Raw genomic sequence first — 20,462 nt, forward strand, 5'->3', positions numbered from 1 at the left:
AAAGCAAAGATCAGTAAGATATGAAACATGTAGTAGGGATTTGTTTATAGGTTTATTAAATGGATCAATGAATACGACTGAACTCTTACTGTGAACTTACTCCAATTTTTCATCTACTTATGCTTTCTTCTTACTGTATACAGAGTAGTCTATTTCCTATCAGCCTTTTCCCTGAAGTAATCCAGTAGATGTAACCTCAGCTGATCTAGTGGCAAAGAGGTCAAGACTCCTGCTGTCATATTAAACACTAGTTAGATCAAATACTGCACTGTATGAAGTGTCAGAAAAAAAAAAAAATCCAAGGAATCCCTTAGCTGACTCTTTTTGTATTTATGCTACACACTTAATAGATAACTGACTTCTTAGAAATAACCATGAACCTACTACTATCTACCATTGCCATCAGTAAAGGTGACTAATTCATAGTTGTCAGTTACTTAGAGTTTAAAACAAATTCTGGGTGGGGTACCTCGTAGCTCCCGTTGCTGATGATGTTCCTCAGTATCTGCCTTCCTGAGAGGCCTCTGCCTGTCCCATAGGCAAAGCTCTCTGAAAAGGATACTTTTTCACTTAGGATCAGTCCATGCTAAAGACGTGTCTCTGGTGTCCACTAGAAATGAATAGACAAGAATTTTATTTTATATATCATGTAAGAAATGAAACTGTGCTGCTAGTTTCTTGGTGGTGTTATCCCCATCCGTTTTCCTCAAATGTCTCTTTTACCTTCTTGTACTTAAGTGAATGGGCATACACCAAAGAAGAGGCTGTTTGGGGTTTTGTGGGGGGCTTTTTTGTTTGTGGTTTTTTTTACCATCTGTACTGAGTCTTGAGGATATAGAGGTATATTTATCATGGTATTCTTTTTTTATTTAGTTTGTATTAGTTCAAGCACTAATGGCTTTCTTTATCTCTTAGCACAAATAGTTAATACTGTTCAGAAACCTGTGTGTTAATAGACAAATGCCTTCTCCAAAGCATATTCTGTACTTGCATCTAAACATGGCAAGATTTGATAGCAAGCTGACCGTTTCTGTTGTGCAGTGCCTTGGAAGCAACTTCCATGGGTACTTTATGGTCTAATTTTGTTTCCTTTTTAAGTTCAAGTTGTGTATATAGCAATGTGTATAGAAATTAATGACTTAGTGTTAAGGTGCTTGCTGTTAGATAGCTGCTGAATGTATTAACATCATTTTGGTGCCAGTTAGTACCACAGATTGAAAGCATTAAGGAGTTGTCACCTTGTGCTGATAAAGGCATGGTATCACAGTATTTGAAAGTAGGGATAGGTCCTCAAGCAGTGCTAATAGGATTGGTCTTACACTTCAAGAAGTTTAAGATAGTGAAAAGGAGAAACTGCTTGAATTCTACAGTATCCAAATCCTGGTTGAGAAATGAGTTTTCAGGTAACACAGCTATTTCCTGTTTCTATAAAATAACGCCTAATAGTTTCTTATGGCTGCATAAAAGATTGCTTTTCTAAAAGAAGCGTTGTTGACATTCCCTGCAAAGCATAAATATTATTTCATTGTATATATTGTATATTTAATATATTGTATATTCCATTGTGTATGTTGTATATGTTGTATATTTAAAAAGAAACAAAACCAAACAAAAAACCCCCCAACAGATCAGAGCACAAATTATGAACCACAGTTGATCATAGAACAACTTGAAGAAAGGTTCTAAGTGCTGCCTAGTATGCATTATTTTCTATAACCTTTCTTGCAGACTCTTCAACTTTTTTAATTCAGGAAAAAAAATCTGCACTCTCAAAAAAAAAAAAAAAAAAAGATGGTGGTAAGTGATATCTCTGTGATTCATCAATCCCAGAAATTCCAATTATCCAGTTTTTCTACTATCATTTTCCTAAAACGGATTGTAAAACCTTGACGGGCTTGTTTCCACTGCTGTTGCTGTATGATGTGACAGGTGGCATTTTGAAATTGACCACTGGAGGAAAAAGACATGGAAAACAGTACTCATGTAAAAGTCATTAACCATATCAGGGATCTAGTATAGAGTTAAATGACATAAATCAGCTTTCCACTGAATTTGTGTGCACATAAAGTGTGCTGATAAGCTCAAATATTTTTCTACAGAAGTTGGCATGCATATGTAAATAATCATGGAATCATAGAATGGTTTGAGTTGGAAGGGACTTTAAAGATCGCCTAGTTCCAACCCCCCTGCCATGGGCAGGGACACCTTCCACTAGACCAGGTTGCTCAAAGCCCCATCCAGCCTGGCCTTGGACACTTCCAGGGATGGGGCATCCACAGCCTCTCTGGGCAACCTGTGCCAGTGCCTCAGTTAAAATCTTTAGAGAATCAGTTTATCGTATCTGGGGAGTAAGGACAACTGAAACTAATTTTCCAAGCAAGGTTTTTACAGTTTTAATAATGCTAGATACAGAGGAAACTGCTGTGCTCTAACAAGGGAGGAGGGCATTAGAGGGGGAACAATGGAAGTGACGACTTGCATGAGAAACATTAGTGCATAAAGGAGAAATGACACAATTTGGCCTTTCTCATGTGAGTTTTATCATAAAATTTTTGCACCTTCTATTTGTATCTAACTAAAAGACTAGTTGGTCTCTTGGGGGGGAGGGGGAGAAGGAAAAGAAATTTTAGAGACCAGAATACCTTAATTTGCTCATTTAATGCTTCATCTGTTGGTTTGTGAAGCTAATTCTCAAAGTTGATGACATTCCTTGAACAATAAAGGGACTTGGTCTGTTGTATTCTTTAAGTAGTTAAGTTTTTGATAGGCAGCTGGAAAACTGGGATGCACCGTTATATTGACTATATGTGTATAAATGCACTTTTTATTTCATTATGTGATAATAACTTATTGACATAGACTGCTAATCTAGCTTTAGATTCCGTATTTGAATCTAGAACAATCAAAACAATATCTTTCTTAGGTGCTACAGTTGTTAAGTGTCTTTATCATCATGCAGTATTGGAAATACAGGATTTATGCTGATGGGTCGGATTTCTGGTCATCAGACAGAGTATTGATGCAAAAAAAAAAAATATTACTGAGTGTGGCCACAGCTAAATGTTTCAGAGGTGGTGAAGAAATTTCATCTTGAGCACTTGTGAAGAAATCAGTTCCTATTTAAACATGAAATCTGTTAAGGAAGCAGAAGAATTGCTCTGTACTAGAATAATTATTAATTATTTAAAGTGTCGATTCTTCCTTCCCTCCCCATTTCCCCCTGTCATTTGGTTGTATTTATTGCTATTATTCAGGATTGAGTCATACTTCAGGTCCACGTAAATCTAAATACTCATCCACAAGATATTTGAAAACAGGAAGTTTTTTTTGTCTTAGGACCTCCAAGAAGGTCTTAAAGTAGTTGGAAATTCATCTGTATTATTGTTTCCAGTAGCTTTTAAATTGTTTGGAAAATGCAGAAAATCAGTTTGATATAAAGCTGTTTAGAAGTTGACTTCCAAAACAAAGCATGACTTGATAGATATTTGCAAATGATTTTTCCCAGATTCACTGGATTTGCATTGCATAATCATTGCCTTTATTTTGCATATTAGATTTCTGTAGAAAATACAATACTTCTGGAAAGCAGTAGTCTGTAATACTCACTTGTGAAACTGAACTTCAGCTGGGACTTTAGACATGGTTTGAAAATGTTTACTAGATCAAGCCATTAGTTGCAAATGAAGTTCTGCCTTCTTGAAATGGTATTTGAGTTAGACGCTCAACACTGCAACATTAACAAAACTGTAACTTCAGGAGTGTCTAGAAATTATATTTCTGTGTATTTATTGAAACATGGAGGTCACAAACAGTGATTATGTCTCCTGGTCAGGTAACATCTGAAGAAGGTTTTTCAAGATTGGAGTATTGGATGTAGGTGCTTAAGATCTTTATTGGATCTGGACTGTAACCTATAACATTTCTATATTAAAATGGGCATTTCCATTTCAGTATGCACTGCTGTCTTAAGCTTTTGTATTCTTAATCATGGTTTTTTCTATAAAATTGCTTCTATTCCCTACTCTACACTTAGTGCTTGTATGCTAGTGAAACAGCTGCTTTTTGTGTCTCACATTTTAAAATGTGGTATGATCGTAATGCTGTATGACAAGCTGGATAATACTGGGTCAGCAGAGAGAAGAGGAAGTCTGGAAGTTGTAGGCTTCTTGAATGAAACACTGCACACAAAGTGTAAAGATGCATCACATTAACAGCCCTCAAAATAAGAATATTTTTCCAATATGTTTCTTGAAAGGTTGTCTCTTTATGATAGTATATGGGCTATATAAGCTAGATCGTTGTTTGGTTTTTATATCATGCATTGTCTATTAAGAAATTGGATGTGTCACTATGCATGTGTTGCTGTGCATTAACAAGCATGTTTAGTAGGTTTTGCTCTTGTACCAGAGGATGAGAGGCTCTTGAATTTCAGCAGTCATGTGCAATACTTAGAAATGTTTCTGTTAAATTAATTTTTGTGATTGAAGAGAGAGACTCTGGTGCCCATTAACATAATGCAGTGCCCTTTGTAGAGGCTGGTAACTTTCATTCTTGCTTTTGCAATGAACTTGGGCAAATATTGCGCACTCTCTTAACTTCATGCATGGGATATTTGTTGCTTCGCTTTATTTTCTCTACTTAATCTATTTGGAATCTATTTATAACTTGTAAATGAAATTCAGGTGTTTTCTTTACTTGGAGCTGTCCTGTAGTTGAAATCATGAATGTGGAATTGTAATTGATGCTTATTTCATGTATCTAATAGAGAGAACTGGGGCAGTCCCTCTGCTAAGAGTTGAAGCAGAATCATTCAACTAAAAAGTTTGTGCTTTTGAGTCTCTTAATGGCTTTCAGTGTACCTTTGAAAATTCTGAGGAAAATTTTGTGGATGGAAAACTGCCTTTTTTTTTCTTTCTTCCCCTTCTCCTAAACTGTTGAAAGAAAAGAAAGGATGACTTCTCAAATTAGACTTACTTTCTTATGGAAACATTATCAGCCAACTAAGAAGTTGGGCCAGTCCCTGTTGTACTGGATGCCACACAAGATGACTTTTATACTGTTTAGTGTGTTTCTTGTAGCAGTAAAGGGGAAAGGGATCAGACTTCAGTTATCTGTAATCCCATGTTACCTTCACCTGCAACAACTTTTCTAAAGATCCAGTTGTTCTAGAAGACAAAGTACTAGTTTTGCATAGGAGCAAGTACCAGATTTTTGGGGCTTTTTTATTTTTTTACTGCATTCTAGCTTCATTACTCCTGAACTTGGCACTCTTAGTCATCTGAAAGGCTTTTTGTACCAAACAGAACTTGTCTCCCTCTTATTAAAGATAAGCCAGACCTTAGTTAATCTGACTTTTGTATGCCTTATATCATCAAAATATGAAACTGCCTTTCTTTCACCTAGTGGGATTCCTTCCAAAGATGACAATTTAGGTGGCCTGAGCATCTAAATTAGGTGTCTTCCTAATTCTGAAATTTTTGGCAACTTATGTCCTAAAACTATAATACAAGGGTTAAGCATACAGGATGTACATCTCTTATCAGAGCTGTAAAATGCTATTCTCAATTTAAAAATAACAGAGTTTATAATTCTGGAGTTGTTTTCTGTCATATTATACTAATGCGTATTGAAACTACAGTATTTTAAACACTGCTTGAGGCAGCTTTCAGTTTTTTCTTTTGGGCTCTTTGGTGATGGGAGTTCTTATTATAATCTGTGAAACATTCCTGTTAGATGTAATTAAATAGCAATCTTGTCTCTTTAAAAATACATTCTAACAAGTAGATAGGCTACTGAAAGTGAAACTACTGTCATTGCTTATTGATTTGTTTGTTCCCAGGCAAACCAATACAAAGCATAAAAACAAGCTTTCTTTTTGTCAGTCAACAAAGCAAATTACTTACGAATTGCACTGAGGCACTTGATTTACACAATCTGATTCCTGTGATTTATGTTTTACTCAATTTTCAGGGCTGCTTCTGAAATTGGAGTATTAAATTCTGAGAATAATCTTATTTTATACATATGCCTTATATATAGTCTTCTCAGGAGATACTTGGGGATGCTTATCTTCAGTGCACCACATTTGTGACTTTTCATCACAAAACCCAGTCACCTACATGGCTGCTTCGTATGGAATCAACAACAAGTTCTAAAGAAACTGAGTAATTATGGCCCCTGCCGCCCTATCTCTCTGGGCTAAACCTCCCTCCCTTGAGAGGGAAGGAACAGGGGAAATAAATTACTTTTTAGTAACGTAATATTGCTCAAAAAGCATGCATATTAAATATATGGATTGTAGAATTCAACATCACAACTCTTCTATTGCTGTGGTATCGGGACATTGTGTTAGCTACTAGAAACAGAGTAATACCATCTAATCAAACTGCGAAGATGTTCTTTCACATCCGGCATCCAGTCTTCCTGCTCAAGTTTAGAGAGAGTTAGTGTACTTAACTATCCTGTTTCAGGGTTACGAGATCTTGTCAGCAGATAACTTTAAATCTGGTATGGCAAAAGGTGTAAACCAGATAATTGATTTGGAGTGGAAATAAGACATTTCATAAGTTGTACCTGTATTTGTTGGCACTCTCCTTTTTCTCTGCTGCTACTTTAATATTTTTTAAGGCAGATTAGTTTATTAGAAGAAACTACATTGTGAGTAACAGTTACTGAAAGGACTGTGGGCTTCTGCCTCCAACATTGATTGTGTAGAGATATTTAGCTTGATTACAAACTAAGAATGACAGTAACAAGATTATCATCCAGTGTAATTAGATACATTTTAGTTTGCTCTGTTGTCTAGGTAGCAAATGGGTGGATGCTCTTAAGTGTTTGGTGGTGGTCTGCACACGTGTTGGGTCTGAGCCGATACTCCTCTCCGGAATCTTTTTAATTAAGAACTCTTTATGGCAAGGCATATATTAATTAGTGACAAGATATGAGGTTCTGATTCAGATCAGTAGTATAACCCACAAATGCACGAAAGGACAGTTTCTTTTATTTATCTTTTATTAAGGGAGGCTCCTGGGATCAAGCTTCTTGTGTGGGCTTCTTTGGCTGATAGAAATAGATCTTCCACCAGTTCGGAAAAAAGACTGTTAAAGGGCTGGGGTGGAGGTCGGTCACAAGAGAAGGCTTTTGCCACTTGGAGGGCGGCAGCGTTCCGTGGTGGTGCTGGGGCTCTCCTGCCCCGCTGGCTCCCCCGCCGCCCTCCCCCTCCAGCAGATGTTCCCAGCTGCGGGGCAGCTGCCGCCTGCGGGCGCTGCTGCTGCTGCTGCTGCTGCTGCTGCTGCTGCTGCCGCCGCTGCTCCTGCTGCCGCTGCTGCCGCTGCCAGTCCAAACATCAAAACAGGCTGGCAGGAGGTCTGACAGAGTCACGGGTGCGTTTATTCCCCTTTAACTTTGCAACTGTAACTAAGTGAAAAAGTGAGTTGTCACGTCCAAGAACTTTATTGCTCCCTTTTCTTTTGGGCAAGTTTTTAAAATCCTTTGGAGAAGCTGTGCGAGGAGCCGGTTTTATCTAGAGAGAAGCTAAAAACATCCAAGTAAGTTGTTTGAATCGTTTAAGATTAAATGCTCTGGAATAAAAAATTGCCTCATGGCCCAGATTCTTTTCTTTCTCCCCTAGTTTTGGAGAAACAGGGTGTTGGCTAGTGTTAGGGACGAATTTGTTTTTTCTGAGGGGGGAAAAAGTGGGGGGAGGGGAAAAAAGACTGCTAAAATGGGCTGTGGGGGCGGGTGTTGTGGGGCTAGCTTTTGCTTTTTCGCTTAGAATGTGCATGTCTAGAGATAGTTTGAAATAGTTTTTCTGCATACTCTCCATTCTTTCAAGATTTGCCAGACTCGGGGCAGGGGGGAAGCTTGTGGCTCATCTTATTTTTTTATATCGATTGTAATCGCCTCATTTGAAACAGTTCTAAGGCTGTCCATTTTTCTGTTCTTGTTTTACATCAGTATAAGCTTGCTTATTATTAAAAAAAAAAATCAAATAAACGGGCGTATGGTTTATTGTTTAAATATTACACCATTTGACTGTGTATCTAGTGTAATATTATATATTTGAGTTTCCTAAACCCTAGCTCTCAATGTCCCAGTGATAAAAATGTTCTTACTTGCCACCTTAATAATTTTCATAAATGGGAACAAATTGATTTTTAGAGTTACCAGCTCCCGAGAAGGATGAAATGTTTTCCTTTTTAGTAAAATCTATCTGAATTATGTTGAGTTAGATACTAGTGCAAGGTGAGGCATTCAGTGCACAGTCTGCAGTGTACAAGTAAGTACAAGTTGTGGTACTGGTTTTCTCTGCTTGGGCATCTTGGCTTTTAGATCACAGTACAACAGCATGAGTGAGCAATGTTTTAATGTTGTTGTGATGCTGCCTGCCACCGCCCTGGCCTATTTAATACTTTTACCCAGGACTCAAAGCACTGGATGTTTTCAGAGGATGGAGGGGAAAAAAAAAAAGCCCCATAAGTGCTACTACAAGGAAATTCTCAAAGCATTGCTCTGTGTATTACTGCTGCACACACTGGTTTAAATAAACATCCTTCCTTAAGAAGAAAAGAAATTAAATCATGATTCCAAAAATACTTTATTGTTGGGACTAGCATTTAACCCATACAGCAAGTTTAGCTTATAGACAAAAGGATTAATTTTCTTCTTGTTGCTTACAAAACCGAAAATACTGTGAAGCTAACAGTTCCCGAATGCTTTAAGACCTTTTTTAAAAAGAATATTTTTAAAAAAACTTCACTCACCACTCTTTTAACTGGTTCTGGACTCGTAAGAAATAACTGACAGGGTTTATATACGGTTGTCAACATAAGTAACACAAACTATTATTTTAATATTGAGCGCAAGTTTGTTACCATTAGAACTTGTTTATGAACAATTATAGTGTAACAGAATATTGCAAGCAGTTCTTGGGGATTTTTTTTGTATACTTCAGTATTGTATAAAAAAAATCTAAAAAGTTTTCTGTGTCTTTAAATATTTTAGCCTTTTTAACAAACTAGTGCTCTGCAACCACACTTGAATACAGGAAACCTTTCTTCTTCTGTACCGTCATCATTTGCGATACATCCCCCTACTGTACACTCGTTCATTTGTTCCCTGCCATGTCAGTCAAATGTGTGTGTCTAGCAAACTATTCTGTCACCGTCGTGGGTCTCTGCCTGTGCCTGGAACTGACAGCAGGTACAGAGAATGCTTTTAAACAGCCTTGAATGAATTTTTTTAATTATTATTTTAATTTTTATTTCTTTTTTTAGTCTCATTTTGGTTTTAGAAGGGAAATGTCTCGTCTCTGGTATGGGAAGAAGGGAAGAAAGCATCAGCCAGTTAATCATAAATATGCTCTGGTAATTTTCAGTGTAGTATGTTCATTTCTGTTATTGCATTCCTGTAATGTTGTGGTGCAGAGACAGTTTCTGGAAGTTTAAATTTTGAATGTGTAAACAGGATGCTAAGTCACAAATTTTCATTACTTTTAGGTGCATAACCTAATTGCTGGTATTACATTGGCATTAGATAAGAAAAACTACTTTGAGCATTAAGGGGTTCAGCAGGTTTAAAATGTTTGGGTTTTTTTCCTTTTGGAGTAATGCTATTTTTTTTTCCAGCAAAAATGTGATTTATAGCTAAATACTGTGAACAGTAGTTTGCACTGGTATTTAATTAGAAAAGTGTAAATCTCCTAAGCTACCATTTGATTAAACCTTTTCAGAAGTCATTCAACCATATGAAGGTCTGATAATACTTCTAAATGGATGGAAATGAGTCTGCTGTAGTCCCACTCTCACATTTATAATGAAGGGGGAGACCAATAACACTGTTTTTACAGTTTATTAGATTTATGAAAGTAACTGTATTGTTTTTTCAGTGTTGTTTTCCCCAAAAAGGCTTGTATTTGTAGTAGTATGTAAAGGAAATGGTTCTCGGTGAGACTTGCAAAACAGTAACACCTTGGGGATAGGGAGGAAGTGATCTTGACAATGTAATTCTTATGCTTTTACCAGCTGGTAGATCTGGAAGATATTTTTCATTCAGACTCTGCCTGTGACAGGCTTTTTACCATCTTTTTAAGAGTTAGATTTCTGCATTTTGGTGCATAATTTTGGAGGTGCTGTTGACTTTGGGGTTTATTTTGATCTTTATTTGTAGCCAGGCTACTTGCAGAATATGAAAATCTCATGTGACAACAACTTGTTTTGTAAACGTGTGTTCCTAACTAACAAAATATTTTTAAAATAATAGGCTCTTAATTTTCCTCTGTGGCAATGGAACGTAGAATCAAGATGCAATTCCCAAATTAACTCAAATGTCATTTGAGCGTACCCTGTAGCAGTGTAAAAGGTATCTGAAGTTTACCAAGAATGTTTTCTTTAAATATATCTATATATGTAGATACATAGATAGATCTTGCCCAGCTAATTAAAAAAGTAGTAGTATCGATTGTTACAATTATTTCCCTTAGGACCAACACTTTGTTTTAGCCAGAGTCCAACTATGCTAATAAAAGCAATAGGTATCAGCTCTTGAGAAGAGGTTGAACTGAAGACGACTGTATGAGAATCTTCTCTGCTGTGAGAGAAGTAGAGAACGGGTTATTTTAATGTGTAAAACAAGTCAAATCAGAAAAAAGAGTATAGAAGTATCTACAGATGGGAATATTTTTAAAATGTTGCTATGTCAACAAGACATGCTCTATTCTTGAAGTTGGGGTTTTTTTTTCCTTCAATGAATGATCATAAAGCTAATGTGCAAGTATAACCTTCTTATACAAAAGAGGGAAAGAGTATTGGTACCATTACTTCTTTGTTATGCAAGACGAAGTGGGAAGCATTAAAGAGACTGGCAGCATATATGAAATACAGGTTTTCGACTAAATGTTTCATTAGTGGTTGTTCTGAAATTTGGATGAAAACCCTCCTGACATGAAATAACATAATTGCTGGACCAAATAGAGTGATATAATAAAACAAGAATGCTTGCTTGAAGCGACTAAATCACCCTGGATTATTTACTTGAAAGGCCTTTGTTATTTTCACTGTGATAGAGTAAACTTGAGCTGAGCATTGTAGGGGTTTGATACTTTTCCAGGATAAGAAATCAAAATTTTGGTGACTAACCAACACATTATGCTTCCCCTTCAAAAAGCCAGTAATGTTGGCTTCCCACTTGTTTTAGTAAATCTGTTTGGTATTTACTGTGTCTCTTTATTGTACTGCAACACAAGAGATGCCAGTAAGTTTCTAGAATGTCAAAAATGCAGGCAACCATTCTTTCTGTCAAAGCACTTTAGATGAAAGACATCAGACAATGCAAGAGAACAAAAGGTGGATTGCCTTCTGTGGGAATGCTTGTTGGAATGTTTTGCAGAGCTTCGATAGGCAGCATAGCCAAAGGTGACAAAACCAATGAAAACTTACCTTTGGCTTTTGTATTCTTAAGATATTATGCAAAGGGAATTCAAGTGGTGTCGGTTTTAATAGCTTGAATGATTTGAGACTTGCATGACTTCTGAGGTTCTTGATTTATTGGTTAACAGTAGTTGGTAAGCTAATGGCTGTAGTTTGGCTATTATGGAGATATAATAATAGGGGCTTATATGGGAAAGATGAGAATTTAGTATTTCATCCCTATGGATGTCAGAACTGTAAGGCTGCATCAATCCGATAATACTGCTTGCTACAAAGATCTTTTTAAAGTCAGCTTTCCATACTGAATTTTGTTTTGGAGTAACAGAGTGAACTGATGATCTGAGTATCTTTAAAAAATAAAAAAGTAGAGTGCAATCCAGTACTTTCTTACACTGATCACTAAGCCTAGAACCTTTCCTTGATGGCAGTTATTTGCCATACCCACTGTCCTAAATAATTAGGGGTTTTATGCATCATGCCTCGACTAGATCTTCCATTTAATTATGAGGTGTTACATTGTTTACATTTTTTATAATTGTGAAATACTAGGCCTCTCTACAAATGCTGTCAAAATACAGTAGCAGATGAACATTTGAGAAGGTCGATTATAAGCTGAAGGAAAACAAATGAGTAGTAGAGGCTTGTGTTTTCTCTGTATGTTTTTAATGGTCTGTGCAATCCGAAATTGATCTTAGTTGATCCTTTTTCTGATTAAGGAAGAGACAAATGTTTCCATACTGGGCTGTGATTGTTACCTACTTCTAAGCATGTATGGCACTTTGTCATGCCTGAGAGGATCTCTGCATGCACTATCAGAACTGAGATGTAACCTTGTTCAGCCTGTCTTCTCCTGGAGTGGCAGCTTGAGGTCAGGCACCAGACACACTGAACCTCTGGTTTCTCTGCTTGCTAGTGCTGAAACTTCCTTAAATTGTTTTGCAAGAGAGCTGGGTTTTATTGGTGATGTCGCTACAGATCTTTTTTTCTTTGGACAAAGTGAGTTAAGTTGCCTGACTTGCTTCTTTAAGAAGGTAATTTTCATAAATCTAATTCTTAGTTCTCTGCACAATCATCCTAAACTTTGTTTAATGTTTCCTATGTAAATTTAGTTCTCTTGATGGCTTTATCATATCTCTCAAAATAGTGATTTTTCATATCTTGAAAAAAAGCTTGTTATAAAGGTTTCTGGACTCGCTGTCACACTTTGTGTGCTGCAGGCTTTGATTGCTTTCTTCTCAAGTTCATTTATTAATTCTGGTTATTGCAGATGTTTTAATTTGTCTTTGGTATATGTTAATTATGGCTTGGTGCAGTTGCTGTGGGCTTAGAGCACTTTGAGGCAGATATTCAACAGTCCATCCTGCTGGGGAGACAATACTGATCACAGGGAGAATGTTGCTATCATGTAACATACTCAACTCTTCTGTCCCTGCTCTGGAGAACACCTTGGTGTGCCATACAGTTCCAAGATGGCCAGTTTCAAAGGTATTGAAAGAGAGAAAGAACCACAGTGCCAGCCAATTCAGGGGACTGCTATGACTCTCCAGTCCCTTTCCTCTGCTTAAAATGGCGAGCTCTTGTACCTTCCTTTCCTTGTCACCAGTAGAGTGACAGGGAGCTGAATTGGCAGAAAACCACACGAGACAGGAAATGGTTAGCTTTGCAGCCATACTCATTAAAAATTAATCAAATTAAATTAGTCTTAGGTTTTTTTCAGAACGATACCTTAAAACCGTTTATCAGATATGGTAAACCTCATGTATTAATGCATTATTGTAGTGTAATCAATATGTCCCAGATAATCGTATTTGTGATGGTAAAGACTGCTTCTTTGATATTCTTTTCTCTCAAGCAGTGTCTAACATTTTGGGAGGAAACAAAATTTGTCTGAAAAATAGTTAGTGTTTTCTCTCAAAATATTCTTAACAGCATTCAGTTCACAAATGCACCTTTTTATTTTCATCGGAAGATATTTACAGCCTTTAGAAAGGGTTTGATCCTTTCTTCCCCCTCCCCATTTACTGATGAATTGGAGATGGACTGATATTTCACAGTAACTTTGTAAATGGCCTAAGAAAATTACATTGGCATTCATTTTTTTTCAATTAAATATCCTGGAACTTTAAAGGTGAAATTTTTTTTTTGACTCTCAAGAAATAACGTTCCTGAAGCTTCACCTGACTTTACACAGATGTATTAAGATTCAAAGTAAAATTGTTCAGCTCGCATTCTCTTTCTTAATATTTGCTTTTTATTTCATATTCAGTTAATTGAGGGTATAAATAACATGTTGAAGAGAACCACTTATACCGCTACACAATCTCCTTTCTTATCTTTCAGAAGCAATGTTCAGCTCTGATAAGATCCTCCCTTTCTCTAAGGAGACAGTTTCAGCTACTTGTTAACTGTGAAAGTTTTGGTGTTCTTGGTTTGAGGGTGGCAGTTACACTGCCCTGTTAGCAAACATGCATTAGGTGTGTGTGTGTTGGTCACTCGTGGCTTTAAGCTGGCAGAGGAATGCCTCGCTGGCGTAAGCAGTTTTCATGTCTACACCTGCATATAACAGACTGATATGACCAGTGTCTGAAAGGGCTGATGTGTCACCATCTGCATGGCAAACTGTCCTTCATGGACATTCAAACAATTGTAACTGCATTTTCATGTGTATTGTTGAAGGACAAAAAAATTCCATATTAGGAATTTTGATTTCTGTTTTGCTCACTGTGTATGCCAGCATAAGTTGCAAGAGTTAGGTACTCTGACATACTTTCAGAAAAACGAGGTTTAGAAACATGAGTTTTTCCAAAAGGAGAATCCTAAGCCTCTTGATTGGTTGAATCATTAGTATCCAAACCCTCAATTTGACTTATTGCATTAAATATTAAAACTGTTGTGTGTTCTGCTAAGTGGTTAACTCACATATGCATGGTCTGGAGAGTCAATCTCAAAGGCATTCAAGCTACAAGAGTCATATGACTCATCCCATGTTTTCTCATCAATGTTGCTATTATGAATAGAGCAGGTATTATTAGATCTCCAAGGATATATCCCATGTCATTTCAGCTAGTTTTTCAGCCTTGTTCTTCACGCATTTGATACATAACTGATTTGACTGTAAGGCTACCATAAGATAGAATCAAAAGCCTTGGTGAAATACAGATAAATGGCATCCACTGCTACCTGCCCAAAAATGAAAGAATTTTATTACAAAGAAACATTCTGTACTGAAAACCACAGTCCAGTATGATGCATACAAAACTGCATTTGTCTTTCATGAATGAAAGACCTTGCTTTGCAGGTATTCCTAATGCTGGGTGAAAAAACTAATGAAGTTCTGTGCTAAAGAATGAAAGCTCAAAGTGAAATCGAGGTAGAAAGTAGCTCCTGGAGTGATCAGGAGAACAAACAGCTGACATAGGGGCAGGGAAGGAAGGGAGGAAAATCACTGGTTTATGTAGCTTGGTGAAATAGAGTAGAGGATTAATATGACTACAAAGAAGGAAAATGAAGAAATCTTGATGGAAAAGGAAACAGCATAAGCAGACTATGAATTAAACCAGGTTATAAAACAGAATAAACTTCTAACTAATGATACTACTAATATTTCAAAACAGCCCTCTCCAGCCTTGCCAGGGACAAAATGCTAGCTGTTTTCAAGATACATCTCAAATCAATTCCTGAATGAAATTGTAGAAGGTAGTTGCCAGTAGGCTTAGACATAAATGACTTTATGATTAATTGAGCTACAAATCTTGAAGTACATAATCTTGTCTACTGCAAAGCAAAAGTAAAGCATGTTGACCTAAACTGTAAGCATTTTATAGAAGGTCAGGTACAGTAGCTGCACTGTTGAGGTATCTTAATGTACTCATATAAAGCCTAGTTCAGTGATGAGTGGATGACCTTGAGACGGTTTGTCTTGTGGTTTACTCACAGAATTTAGTATGGACTGCATGCTTAAAACAAGCACTGGGTTTGAGAGGGTGGATTCCTTGCCCTTAATTTTTCTCTTGATAGTTTGACATTCTATGACATGCTATTTATGATGTTTGCCATTGCATACCAATGGTCTGCCACTATGCAGGCTTTTGTTCACAAAACAGATGTAAAGTTGTGATGTGACAGTGTGCAACAGGTTCAGGATGCCAAGGAGCTATTATTGTGTACATACTTGGAAAAGTATTCATGTTTCTTTTGGGTAAGAAATTTATCAGAACACCTTATGCACGCTGTTCTGAGGATGCAGGCACCCCCACGGCATATGAAAAGGTGTGTCAGATCTTGATCACCCACCAAAAGGGTTAATAAGCAGTTCCCAGGTGTGGGACGGTGATAGAGTATGTGTTTGACAGGGTGAAGGCAAGATGGCATTGCCTATAAAACTGTCTCCATTCCAGTATGTGAAACAGCAACTATATAATGGTGTTGGGGATGATGAGTGTTTGGGTTTGGTGGGGGTTTTTTTGTTTTGGTTTTTTTTTTGTTTAGGGTTTGTTTTGTTTTGTTTTCAAGAATCTCCTTAAGTATCCACACATTTATGGCCCATTGTAAGTTAACTCCTGCCTCTTGTGATAGGGGCTGAGCTTAAAGAAGCATCAAGGCTAAAGGGTCCTCACATTATTGCTTTTCAGGATTACATTCATAAGGTGTTGGTGGTGTGAACAACGTAATTTGCAGTGGACTGTCATAGGAAATAAAAGGATAAAACTACACTATCACTTACATGCTTGGGTGGAATACTGTTAAAGCTCTGCATATAGCTGCTTGACTCTGAGAATGCACAAAGCAATACAATTTACAACAGTTTTCTTGATATTTTTAAGAGAACAGTAGAAAATGGTGGAAAAAAATTGAGTGCTAGTAATTACTGATTATTCAGTAATAAAACTGGATGTCACAAGTATTCCTTTTTCCTTGCCTTGCAGTTGCATGGGGTAGAGTGAACCATCGCTGCTCAAGAGCCAGTCATGCATGACTGTGGGCTCTGTACTCAGGACAGTGGCGAGTATCTGGCCAAACTCCTTGTAGTAGGGGCAGGTAGATGGGGAGCTGCTGGACTTGTGGTTATCTGCCTTTGCACTGTGGTAGGCTCTAGAAGTTTTTAATACACTCTTACTACATGGGACATCCATTTAATCTCTCCACCAGCTGTTTTAAGCTGCTTTCATACAAATGATGATTTTGAGTTGTTCTCAAAATCACATTATTGGCTGTAGTTACATCAAAATGACTGTTGTAGTCCTTTAGCCAGCTTGTTGCACCAGAGCAGCATGTCCTAGAGCTTTCTGACTAAAGGCTTCCTGGCTGTACACCTCCTGCCAAAGTAGAGGTGCCATTTGGAGTGAATGTGTTGACAGATGAGCAGCTCCTGAAGCTTTGGAGGTGAATAGAAAGTCTAGGATAAAGATATTGTAAGGTAGTATTGGGGAGTTATTAAACTTTAGTCCTGCTACCTTGACTTTAACTGTATCTTCACTGCCAGATAGAAGAGTCAGAACCTACTGAGAAGCCTGAGGTTTGCTTCTGGTCTATCTGGGAAAGCAAACCAGGTTCACAGGATTCATTAATCTGGGTGTAAAGAGTGTTTGAGAGGACTTTGGGTGGAAGAGTTTGAGTTAAGGCATGCAACTCAGATTGACTTCTCATTTAGCATCCTGATACTGGTAATTTTATGCACTCCTTTATCAGTTCTATATTCATCCTAGAGCAGTGAGATATATCTGAATGCTAGTGCCATGAGTGTTTAATTTGTAATTTTGCTGTGTCTACTCATACGTCTAAAGTCACCTACATGTGCATTGTCCTTGCAGAAACAAACATCTTCTAGCACTTCTTGTTTGTTTGTTATCATTGCACATTTTACCTTCATAACTCTCCTCCACCTTTTTTTCTTTCTTACCTTTTTACTTTTCTTCAACTGTCAGTGGAATTATTGTCTTCCTGTCTCCATATTCAGGTAGTGTCAGTGGCTGAGTATCACCGCAGGATCGATGCTCTAAATAGCGAAGAACTGCGCACACTCTGCAGACGTCTCCAGGTGCCCTCTTCAGTAGTTTAAACCCCATCTCCAGATACTAAAACATCTTTCTTTGTAGTGTCTTTGATCAGGGCAAGTCCCACACCCGGGTGGGTTTGTCTTGCGCACTACAAGGATCCAGCAGAAAATTCCTCTGTTTTGGATCTATTTAATTGTGCAATGCTATGATGGGATCAGTAATTTTATGATGGAATTATTACTTTCAAACAGGAATTTTCTGTCAGAATTTGAAAATTTGTTCTCGGTACTGCTTGTTTTGGAGTGATGTGTTTTAACTTCCACTTTAGACTGGTGTGTTGCATTAGGTGGAAGCTTTCCTAAAAAGAATGCAAACCAGGTGAAGAATCCTAAACCTTGTTGCATGGGTGTTTAATTTTATATAGGAATCTTTCATCAAGAATCTCGCAGTACTTGGCAAGTATGAAGCTTCACAGCTTCTGTGGAATAGGTAAGTATTTTTCCCATTATGCAAGCAGGTGACTGAGGCAGTTCGATACAGCAAAGGTCATACACATGGAGCTGATAACGGAGCTGTCTGTTCCAAAAGCAATACTTCGAAAACAGTACTTCAGATTTTTGAAAGTTTACTGATATGGACTTAAACTGGTATTTGCATTCTCTTTAGGTGTTTCTTAGTTCTTTGACAGTTATAAAATTGTTAGCTGCTGTGTACATCATACATAACTTACTGATGGAAGGCATAGCTCAGCACTCGTTAGAAGTATTGAGTATTTTGTCTTCCTGTAATAATTGGCTGCTGAAACTAAAACGTTTCAGTTCTGTTTTTTTACTTTGATCTTGGGTTTTTTTTTTCACCTGTTATGTAATTACACATAAAAAACCATTTTCTTAGCTCTTTTACTCCTGTTTATTTAATAATCAGTAATTAATTGCTTTAAAATGTTTTGTAAGTAGTACGGTTACATAAAGCAATAATGAGTATGAACCCAAAAGCTGCAGTTCTACTTCTATGGAAAAATAAGAAATTTTGAAAAAAAAATTTTCATTCCCACTTGAGAATAAAACAGTTCTCTTTCTGGCAAGTGGTCGTGGAGAATCCTTGTATTAATATCCTGGAAGTGCAAGAGCTCTTTCCAAATACCTTTCACCTGGAATGCCCAAACTCAGGGTTTAGACTGACTTGAAAAACCTGGTGTGATGGGCTGGAGACTATAAACTGTCTTCTCTGAGGCCATATAAGTGTTTGTGTGTAGACTGCATGGCAGTTACTAATCTCAGAAGCCCCTGGAATCCGACTACAGGTCAGTCTGCTCTGTCAAAGTTTAGTGGGAAATAAATTTGCAAGTTTCAAACCTACACTGCATTCTGTCAAACAAATACCTTTGAACAGACACATCTTTGTCCACTTCTATAAAGCAGTGTTCTTCCTAGAAGAAGGTTTCTTTAGTGTAAGAATAATTTAAAAAGGCAGAAAAATCCAACAACAACAACAAAAACCAAACAAAAAAAAAACCCAAACCCAAAACCTCAACCCACTCCCCCCCTTCAATCCAAATTATTCATGTTTTGCATGGTGCACTTTAATCAGAATTAAAGAATAACAAAATGAATAAGCTTTCTGCTGTACACTTGAACAGTGCTGAACATTTATGGAGTTGAAGCAGTGGTATATGATGGATGAAAGGCATTTAAGGTGGAAAAGAGTTGGATTGCCAAATAACATGTTTTATAGATAGCACTCTATAATGCAGTCTGTAGGTCATCTTTTTGTACATGAAGCTGCATGGATGAATGCATATACTTTTTTTTTGTTGTGATATGGAATTTAGTGCATAGTTTACATTGGAATTGCTTGTTACCTTCCATTGAAAAATGGAAGGCTTGAGCTTTTTGCTTGCTTGATACTTTCTTTAAGCGTACCTTTTCTTGAGTAAAGAATTAATATTGTAATTAAGTTACTGTATGAATATACTTTGATACTTCAACTTTATAAGCCTATTTTTAAGTAACAAGGAGTTTGAGGTAGTAACTTTTTCCATAATTCTTGTGGAGAGGAAAGGGATATCCTTTTTTTCAGCTCAGGTGGCTGTATTTGTTTAAATAGTCTTATCTGTATTTCAGAGTTTTCTTTGGTATGGGTTTTCTTTTGTTAACTAAGAAAGCTCTCTTCGCAAAAGCTTAGCAAAATTTATCTTGGTGGTATGTGAAATGCCATAATCGTGTCCTGTATGTTTAGAGTATGAGGTATGTGGCAAACACTGGTTCTTGTTCTGGCAGAGGGTTTTGGTAGGTATTTTCTTGAAATTCTCAGGATTCAGGCTTTGAATAATTTGGACAGTTTGACTTGCAGTAAAACTTGGTTCAGGCTGATAAATTATTCAGATGCACTCATTCTTGTTAAGATTTTTTTCTTCAGTAAATCCCTCAACATTGTCATAAGTCTTGCTGCAGTGGCTTAAGTTACTAACATCCTTCACTTTGTCCTACTCCTCTGTCAGACTTCACTATCCCCACAGCAAGTTTTAACTATCCCTGCAGCAAGAGTTATAGAAGGAAACCTTTTTGGGTCTCAGCTAGTCTAGTTCTCAACATGTGGCACTTTTGCTTGAAAGTGCCAATGAATGTGGACTGGGGTAAGAAGCTGTCATGAACTATGATACCTGATGAGGAGTTTTGTGGCCTTCTGCGGCCTCCACTAAACGGTGATCAATAGGGTAGATATATGGGGCAGTTATTTTAAACTACTACAGGATCTTCATGCGTAGTGCATCTTTGCCAAACCCCAAAGCTCACTATGCAGCATAAGTATTACTGCTGCTTTCCCCTCCCCACCCACTCAGTTCTTTTTTCTTTGATTCCCTTAAGTACTCCAGCAGATCAGCTTATGGAGCAGCAATATTCCTAGGGCTCCATTCAGATGCTTTACTCAATGTCCTTGACAGCAGTCTTTCCACATGTCTACTGTATATGTGAAAGCTTTTACAAGTACTCTAAAAGAAACTACTGAGAAACGTCCATGTTAAAGTTTCAGTTCCTTT

At 37.3% G+C, this 20,462-nt stretch overlaps 1 protein-coding gene across 11 annotated transcripts in view; it reads left to right on the forward strand.

Annotated features, from left to right (window-relative positions):
- The window catches only part of OXR1 (oxidation resistance 1), a 299,313-nt gene that overhangs the window by 267,014 nt on the left and 11,837 nt on the right, over positions 1 to 20,462 (forward strand). For 7 of the 11 annotated variants that reach the window (XM_075023813.1, XM_075023806.1, XM_075023807.1 and 4 more), the window contains one exon: positions 17,383 to 17,463. The exons of 2 other annotated variants lie outside the window; for them this stretch is intronic. In XM_075023813.1, coding sequence (XP_074879914.1) covers positions 17,383 to 17,463 — 81 coding nt within the window. Of the gene's footprint in view, positions 1 to 9,169; positions 9,366 to 17,382; positions 17,464 to 20,462 lie in introns of those variants that run through there. 2 more of the 11 variants (XM_075023814.1, XM_075023815.1) reach the window with 2 other exon arrangements.

This window comes from Buteo buteo, chromosome 3, assembly GCF_964188355.1.
Source record: "Buteo buteo chromosome 3, bButBut1.hap1.1, whole genome shotgun sequence".
NCBI lineage: Eukaryota > Metazoa > Chordata > Aves > Accipitriformes > Accipitridae > Buteo > Buteo buteo.